The sequence below is a fragment of the Brassica napus genome, chromosome A9 (assembly GCF_020379485.1).
Source record: "Brassica napus cultivar Da-Ae chromosome A9, Da-Ae, whole genome shotgun sequence".
Classification (NCBI taxonomy): domain Eukaryota; kingdom Viridiplantae; phylum Streptophyta; class Magnoliopsida; order Brassicales; family Brassicaceae; genus Brassica; species Brassica napus.
In genome coordinates, this window is record NC_063442.1 from 2,251,987 (window position 1) to 2,261,799 (window position 9,813).

Consider the following 9,813-nt stretch of genomic DNA (forward strand, 5'->3'; position numbering starts at 1 on the left):
AAGATTCGGGTATATGGTCAGCTCTTTTTATGGCTTTGACGGCCAAGATCAATGACAATGTACACATATTGTGGGTCCGATATAGCACATGCTTCGACAAGAATCACAACTGTGTCTAGCTCATTACATTTTTCTTTTCAAATTTATCCTTTAATTAAATTTTTAAATAACTAGTCTTCTAGAGTAAACTACATGCAAAACTTAGGATCATACAATGAACCGTTATAGTCGTTAACAATGTCTCTAATAAAAAGTGATTTCAAGTTCGATCATCATCGCTATTCGGACTAAAGCTATTATTCAAATTTGGGCGAATTAATGGGATTATGTGTAACTTAATAGTACGCTTCACTTAAACGTCATGAAAATGACCTGGGTCCGATATTTGTGAAGCCTACTTGACGGATACAATCACCTTAAACCTGTATGAAAAATAACATACTATAGAACCTGACATCTTCTTCACATAGTTAGACCTGATTTCTAAGATCTACCTAAGTTTACCGTAACTTAGCATGTAGTTCTCAGAATCACACCATGTTGATATATCGATGTCATCATCAGTTCACTACTACCATCACCGACACCATTACAATTCATCACATCATTATCACCATTTTACCAATATTAAACATGACCACCATTATCACATAATCACCATTAAGAAAATAAACCATTTGACGAACATATTCGGATAAGAAAATGTATTAGGCAAATCGATACACGTTCTTTTTTTTTTTTACAGAATCCGAAATTTGAATTCTTGGAATTTAGCAACAACTAACAAACGCAGTGGTCTGACCTAAACATATTGCAGAATATACATTATTTTATCCGAAATAATCTTTTTAGTTTCTACAATATGTATATGAATCATTTAAAAATACTATCAATATGCTTCCATTTAGATGGAAATAAGAGAGTCAGAAACACATTTGGATTCTCTTACACTGTCGATATCTTTTTTGATAATTTGGACCATTACAGTTGGATTTTGCTGTTATTTCTTCTATTGGGTTTAGTAATAGTGTGATACAAACAGAAGATAACACTTGTTAGCCAACCCCAAGACGCCTGTTTATTATAATTATCAGCACCGACATTATACATAAACAAATAATCACAAGTACCATAAAATGTTTTATGAGCGGTGATTATAAAAATACTAAGATAGTGCATCACATAGATAGTAGGACTGCCATTACAGCCCAAACGAGATTTCTTAAACTTAGTGCTTATTAGGCATGATTCAGGGGACCATTCCGTTATCATCAAGCATAGCTGCATAGGTAAGATAATCATATAGCTTTTAATTAAAAAAATTCAAAGCATCATTTCAGTCTAGACAAAAAGATACACTTTCTGTCTTCAAAACAAGTGTACATGGTTGAGATAGATTTCGAAATGTATATTATCTTTTAGTCCAACGTTACGAACTAAAAGTCAATAGTACTTTTTAATCCATTGTTACTACGAACTATAAGTCATAACAATTATGAAATTGCGTAATCAGCCACAAAACTTTCAATTAATCAAATAAAATCCATGAGACTCTTCTCTGTCTTCTCCGCGTGGACGAGAGAGCTATCACACACACAAAGTTTAGATGCATGTGAACTACGTAATGTCCGTCAATTTCTCTATTGATTTTTTAGTTTAATTTATCTACACAAATAATTGAACAAAACATATGCTGCATTATCATTTCATTTTACGTAACTATCCCTATGCACAATTTTAAAAGAGAAAAATTATCCCATATACATTACCAAACTCTAGTTTGTCTTATACTAATTTCAAAATTTCAGTGGATATTCTAACAACTAATTTCCTTTAATCAAAAACTCATTTTACCTTTTTGAATCAATCTTTTGTTTGGTTCAAAATAGATCAACTCGAGTCAATTTCTTTAGTAAACCGCCTTCCAATGCCAATAAACCGGTCTAAATCAGATAACCGATCCATCTTAACTAAACCGGAGCCACCACTTCCATCCCGAGTTTTTGACTTCCCACACACATCCCCGTGATTAGTGGACCGTGCTTCACATCGGCGCGTGGTCTTCACTCTCCCACTCACTTTCTTCACTTCTTCCTTCCAATATAATCACAAGCCCATCTCTCTCTCTAGCTCCACTAAAGTCTCATTACTCTCTCTCTCTCTCTACAACAATGGGGGAACAGTCGCCACTCAAACCTCTCTCCTCCCTCTTCCTCCTCCTCCTCCTCACTCTACTCACCACCACCGTCGAGTCTCGCCTGACCACCGACTTCTACTCAAAGTCCTGCCCAAGATTCCTCGACATAGTCCGCGACACAATCTCCGACAAACAGATCACGCACCCCACCACCGCCGCCGCCGTCATCCGCCTCTTCTTCCACGACTGTTTCCCCAACGGCTGCGACGCCTCCATCCTCGTCTCCTCCACCGCCTTCAACGTCGCCGAGCGCGACTCCTCCATCAACCTCTCCCTCCCCGGCGACGGCTTCGACGTCATCGTCAGAGCCAAAACCGCCCTCGAGCTCGCTTGCCCGCAAACCGTCTCCTGCTCCGACATCATCTCCGTCGCCACCCGCGACCTCCTCGTCACCGTCGGCGGTCCTTACTACCCCGTCCACCTCGGCCGCCGCGACTCTCGTACCTCCAAAGCCTCCCTCCTCGCCGACCTCCTCCCTCTCCCGTCGTCTCCCATGGCCAAGACCATTCGCCAGTTCGAGTCCAGAGGCTTCACCGTTCAAGAAATGGTCGCTCTCAGCGGAGCGCACTCCATCGGATTCTCGCATTGTAAAGAGTTCGTGGGCCTGGTGGGCCGGAACAGTACCGGGTATAACCCGAGATTCGCGCAAGCGTTGAAGAAGGCTTGCTCTAGCTACCCGAAAGATCCGACCATCTCTGTCTTTAACGACATCATGACTCCGAACAAGTTCGACAATATGTATTTCCAGAATATCCCCAAGGGTCTCGGGTTGCTCGAGTCGGATCACGGGTTGTACTCCGACCCGAGAACCCGGCCTTTTGTTGATCTTTACGCTAGGGATCAAGATCGGTTCTTTAAAGACTTCGCTAAAGCTATGCAAAAGTTGAGTCTTTACGGTGTTAAGACTGGTCGGCGGGGAGAGATCCGGCGAAGATGCGATGCCATTAACTAAGTTTTTATTTATTTATTTAATGCATTTTCGGATTATAATATGGGGAAAAATGTGAGATTTGAGATTGTTAATCGTCTGAGTAATTGCTCATATGTTTTTCTGTAATGTTTAAACACGTATAATTTATATGGATGCTCGTTTTAATTTGGGAAGAGATCAAATACACATAAGTTCTGCATTTGAGTGTTAAGGTGATCACACGGTTTAGAATTGATTCCGGTTCAGTGTGAGTTAACCAAAATTGAACCAATGCTTCTTTTTAGTTATGATATATGAATGTATTTTTCTTTTGTTTGTGTCCTCAACTTTTTTTATACAACAGTATATGTTAAAACATGGACAACTATATCGTTATCGGATACGCAAATCTCATGAAAAGCCAAAACAAAATAACTGAAAAATGTTAAAATTCATTCATTACGAGAGACGACAATATCCTGTAAAACGTTCCATGCATATTTTCATATACTGTTTTCTAGCTAACAATGCTAAAACATGATGATTGTCTTCTTGTTTTTATAGTTATTATATCTGCCCACATTGTTTTCACTTCAGCTTCCCATGTGTCAATTTTGAGAACGTAAGTATTGCAACAAGTTACCTCACAACCCATGAGTCTTGCATTACTAAAGAACGTCACAAACATCGCTTCTTTCTCCAAAATACTACATCCCAGAAACATCGAGGTACGGGATGTAGTATATTGGAGAAAGAAACGATGTTTGTGACTTTATCTATAGTGTGTTTGTCTTTCTCTTCTGTATGGGGTTCAAATGGTGGTGGATATGAAAAATTAGTGAGACTAGAGGAATAAAAATTGGTGCATGGAATAAAAAGAAGAAAAAAAAAAGTTTGGTACATTCATTCATCTCATCTTTAGAAGATGAACAAATTTCAGCAGACATTATAATCAATTATATAGGCTACAATGAAACTTTCATAATATATCGTATTTGTAAACTCTATAATTATGGCTAAAACCAACCATTTACACCCTTAGATCTTTCACCATTGGTTCTGATTCAAGTCTTCATAGTTTCAATTAGGTGACAAAATCCTCAGACAATAAACACATAAAGAATTGAAAATTATTGAATCATAGTATTATGGCATTTTAGGGAGATAGAAGTTGTTAAAGAAGCTTACACTACACATGAAGACATACTGAATCATAGATGTATCTTTACTATGAACCGCTTTCATTTCCTTACATACAAGACCATCTTCATTTATTTTATGGCATTTTAGGGAGATACAAGGTGTCCCGCACCATATATGCCTCCATCTTTTTGGACAAGAGGGAAGTTCTAATGCCAAACTTAGTTGAAATAAATGAGAGGATATGTTGGAGCATATGGTCTGGTAGAGAGTTGATTAAGTTTATACCCTCAACTGAATCTCCCTCTCTGGCTATCACCATCCATGGCACCATATACTTTTATCCTTTTAAACATATTTTACTATAAATGGTGGAATTGGTTATCCTTGTATATAATTTAAGTGTTTCATAGAAATTTTGCCAGGGATGGCCATATATCTAGTTATATATAATAAAAATTACATTAGTTTATTTAAGCATGTCAAGACGACGGCCTATGTGAAATCAAAACAATACAGTCAGTCAAGCTTGAGTACAGATCTTATCAAATCCTGTAAAACATCCTCCTTCTCCACCAGTTTCCCTAGTGACCCTAGACTTCGTATATCTTGTCAGAATTGGGCTTAAGTTATAAGACTTAGAAATTGGCTTCACGTATGGTGAGCCTAGGGCTGGACATAATATTCGGATCCGAATGTCTAGGTAAAGGTGAACCTAGCACATGTGTTTAGTCATTTGGACTTGAAAACAGGTTAAAGTATATAGGTAATAAATGCTTGCTGGTATTTAACAAAAATGAGATAAAATAATAGGCACACAAACATCTTGAAAAAAAATCAAGAACTGATAGAGCAATGGAAGAGGTAAAACCTCAATGTATTTTCCGTTTTATATACATTAACAAAAGATCAAAATTTTTACGAAGAAACAAAAAATAGAATTCATGGAATCAAGAAAAAAAAATTAAATGAATCAAAGAATCTCTAACTCTTGATTGTATTGAAGATACTGTCTTTGTGACTTGTGTAGATCATAAGGAGCCCAAAGATAATCAACAGGACAAGGCTTACCATCATCAAGCCTTACCCATGGCTTCCCTTTCCCACTCCAATGTATCAAACTCACCGGACCAGGATGCAAAGATCTGCAACTACTCACAACGTTGTCTCCACCTAGACCATGCTGGTTCCACTGGTGATCAATTGCTTCAATCTCACCGGAAAATACCAAAAGAAACGGCGGCAAAGAACCCAACTCATAGATCCTCTCTTCTTTCTGAATCCTCATCCAGTTTTCGATCTTTCTCGTGTAGTCTCCTTCTCTCCACCTCACAAGATCGATCACCATCACTCCTGTGTTGAAGTAGCAAGGGGTCTTGGAGTCAAAGACTCGAGAGAGGTTAGGATCTGACCAGAAACTATCTGAGAAGTACTTGGTGAAGTTTGCGTGGCAATACTCTGGCGCACCGATGGTTCTTGAACCGGTTAAAGAAGTCTTCCATAGCTTCTTGATATCGTCGACCACGATCACATCTGAGTCTAGGTAAATCACTCGGTGAACGCACGATGAAAGAATCTCTGACAGGTAGCTTCTCGCGTAGTTCAAGGGGTTATCGAGAGCTTGTCTTATGGAAGAAGAGATGAGACTCTTCACAAGGGTTTCATCGAAGGTGTAGACTTTGAAACTCAGAGAAGGAAAAACAGAGGAGAGAGTCTTCACGTGGCTTGACCCTGAAGCAATGAAGTGGAAGAAGATGTTTTGAGGGCAAGAGGTGTGTTTGAGGATGGAGTGGACTGCGGAAACCGTGCCACGCAAGTAAGCTGGGTCAAGCGTCATAGCTATGTGAACAGCTGAAGGATCACAAGCTAAGAGGAGTCTGTTTTGGGGTAAAACAGAGCATTTGGGTCCGTTTATGTACGCTGGAGCCTCTATGAAGTCTGAAGATGCATCTTCTGGGAGTAATCGGATTGATCCAACGGTGAAGAAGGTTGCGGAGATTATTGCGAAGATTATTAATCTAGAACCAGACATCATCAGAGAGAACTTATCTGTCTTGAAACTAGCTAAAGATCTCAAAGCTGAGGTCTTTTTGAGGTTTTGAATTTTGAGTTTCTGGAACTTATGGAGGAGAGAGGGAGAAAGGTCGAGGAAGAAGACGGAGACAAGAAGTGAAACGCGGTTTTGTAAAGAAGAGAATAATACACGGTCAAATTACGTTAGTTTGAAACTCGTTTCTCATTGTCACTGTCAATGTCTTTTTGTAGATATTTTTTTTTTCTTTCTAGAAAAAAAATAGTTTGAAATATGATAAAAATACAATGTAAAAGCATTTTAGTGGGATATTTATGATTAAAATCTCTTAATTAATGCTCTAAGCAATTTCGAATTTATGTTAACAACATTAAATTTGAAACACGGCACATAAAAAAGTAATATTCATGAACATTTTTCATTTGTTCATAGTCAAACATTAAGGATACAGTGATGTCATGACCAAGATAACATTGAAGATACATTAATGTATTTCATTCCCATATTGCATATGCACACCATCTAGTTAACAACATCTTCTGTTGTATGGAAATTTCATATATTTATTGGCGATGACTAGCCGTTTCAATATTATCTCTCTTCTAATTTGCAAATGCGGTTGGTAATATCCACTATTTTTTGTCGTGGTAATATCCACTATTTAACATCCAAAAGTATAACGTATACATATAATCTTGGCCTTGGATATGAATTTAAACCTTGAGTCTTCATATTTTTCAACCTTGAAGACTTCCTCAACATTCAACCACTTTCTTATTACAGTAAAATAAATGTTGATAGAGGAGATTACTGAACCTATCTTAGTCAATGTTGACATAATCTCTTAATTAATATGAAGATTAAATAATAATTAATTAAATGAATACGTATGTAAATGTAGACATTACACGCATAGATATAAATGTGACATATAAAAGGAAACCATGTTAGGTGGTAGGAATCCAGCATTTTAGAATATGGGTTGATAATGCTCCAATGAACACATGGGTCCATGTGCTTTTCTACTTATTTCGATATAATATATAGTTTAATAATATATAATTATTGACTGACGCCTAAGAATAATAATATATTTAAATGGTCAGCTCACATTCATTGGATACAATGCTCTTTGTATTTAAATAATGTAACATGAATGCTTGTATTTTACTACATAAGCATGTGAGAATACCTCGTTGAGATGGATTTCATTTGCAGGTTTTTAGTTTTTTACCCTTTTCTATAACTAGAATTTGTTGGTTCCTTATTATTACTATTCTCTTATACGCACTAAAACAATGATATACTAATTGTAGCATCATGCCAAACCAATATAATTGTTGCAAAAATTTACAACCATACACACAACTTATGTTTTCTTGTAGTTGGAATATTCACTTTCGAATGTAGCACATTTATTTCTCCTGGATTTGAAACTTGTTGGCTTGTGTTTTATGTGTGGCTAAGATCTCTACAATATGTTTTTTTTTAAAGCATCTCTACGAATACGATATGTTTCTTTGAACAAATGTGTTTGATAAGTCAAGGTGATGAGAAAGAACATCCTTGCTATCTCGATACATGTATAGGTCGCAGCTCATCTTGCACTTGGCTTACAGTAGATTGTATCGAACACTCGTCACGCTCGCCTTTGTTAATAGATATCCTTTTGGATAATATTAACGCTGGAGGTAACTGGTAACTTGGTAAGTCTTCCGAATAGAGCCATGTGGATCAGTGGATGTCACACATACATGAATAGTTTACAGAGTTGTTGCTCCACAATCTTGATACACGAAAATCTATACAATTATTTTGTGTTTACCGAAAAGCAGCCACTACCCCCTTTCACTTGTTTTCATGTAAATCATGCAACTGCTTTCTTATAAAATTTATTTTAAAAAAATTCCCATTTTTGTTTGCAATTGTTCACTAGAATTAAATTGGCAAATGAGGGAAATAAATATATTGTAATGTTTGAATACAGCTGTATGTGCGGCTATGGGCTGGCAATATCATTATTCTTTGTAAAATGAGTATGCATCTCACTTTGAATATGTTTACCTAACTACAAAACTCTTCCTACCATTACCAATTCTAGCGACTTCTTATTAGAAGAAACTCAACAAATGAAACTTTCGGAACGTCTGCTACTTCAATAGCATCAAAGCTGGTGAAAAGTGAAAATTAGGTTATTAATTATCTTGATCAGAAAACAAACATTTGGTTTTATGTATTGTGATTTCGAATATACAGCTCACTAGTATCCTTTTAAATATTCTATATATATTAAAATGTAAAACAAATTAAGCTTAGCTTCCCAGCAAGAAAAGAAGATAATAATTATTATTGAATTCAATCATAATATAGGGACGGAATTAATTAGTATAGTATAAAATGATTTGGGTTACCATGAAACTTTCAACAATATCAAACCGACAATCGACTACTAAAATTATATCGGAAATAATTTCATAGGTCGTGCGTAGTTCTTCTAATAGAACGTTTCATAAGAAAAGAACGTACAATAAAGATTTGAGAAGGGAAGTTATTTTTATAGTATTTCTAGAAATTTTTTAGTAATTTATTATTTTATTTTCATTTATAAATATTATAATACTAATAATTTTCGAATCAATATAATTTAAAAAAAAATGATGTTAGACAGTTATATTTATAGTACACTAAGGACCTTATTGGTTCAAACGCAGCGGTTGCGGTTGCGAAAGTTTGTGGATGCGGACGGTTGCAGTTTCTACCGGTTTTAAGAGATTTGTACGATTGGTACTGCGGTTAAAAATTAGTACGTTTGCGGGTGACTTATGACTGGTTAACTATCAAATGCGGTAACAGTCAAATAATAAATTAACAATATTTACATTTAATATAATTATAAAAAGATCAAAAACCATACAATTATAATATATATAAAATTTATATTTAGAAAGTTATAATTTTAATTTTTGAAAATTTATTGAAATTGTTTTTATTATAAAATTTTATAATATTAATTAAAATAGAATAGATATATTTTAATATTTTCATAATTTCAATTTTAATTTTTTATTAAATATTTTTACTTTTGTATATATATTGTTTTAAGAAAAAGAAAAAAAATTTACCCTCCCGCAACCGCCTGCAACTGCAAACGCTAGCTGGAGTCAGCTTTTGAATTTAAGAGATTCGGAACGATTTGAATCGGTTTAGAGCGATTTGAGTGATTGTTGCAAACCGCCGACAACCGCTACCAACCGCAAAAGCTGCGTTTGCGGGTGGTAGCGGAAAAACCAGTCGCCCCCTAAGCCACCTTATAAAAATTATGTATAACAAACTTTTATATAATTTTAAAATTTTTAAAAATTAAAATTAGTTACATAAATAGTTATATATACTTTTTGTAAAATTTGATATTCCAAACTTCTGAATATAAATACTAATCAAAAAGTTATAACAGAAATTTATTTGAGAGTACCAATTTTGACTCCAAATATATTAAAAGATACATTTTTGTAAGAGTTGGGCCAAATCCAATTT

General features: G+C 35.5%; 2 protein-coding genes across 2 annotated transcripts; one reads left to right on the forward strand and one right to left on the reverse strand.

The window, feature by feature from the left end:
* Window positions 1-2,115: 2,115 nt before the first annotated feature.
* LOC106396284 (peroxidase 31-like) lies at window positions 2,116-3,295 on the forward strand. The gene has a single exon (XM_013836632.3). It carries the CDS (start codon window positions 2,172-2,174, stop codon window positions 3,147-3,149), a length of 978 nt encoding a protein of 325 aa, XP_013692086.2. The 5' UTR covers window positions 2,116-2,171; the 3' UTR covers window positions 3,150-3,295.
* A 1,800-nt stretch (window positions 3,296-5,095) lies between these two features.
* Window positions 5,096-6,466, reverse strand: LOC106396283 (probable galacturonosyltransferase-like 10). Its single transcript, XM_013836631.3, has one exon. The coding sequence runs from the start codon at window positions 6,280-6,282 to the stop codon at window positions 5,221-5,223; it is 1,062 nt and encodes a 353-aa protein (XP_013692085.2). The 5' UTR covers window positions 6,283-6,466; the 3' UTR covers window positions 5,096-5,220.
* Between the last annotated feature and the right edge of the window lie 3,347 nt (window positions 6,467-9,813).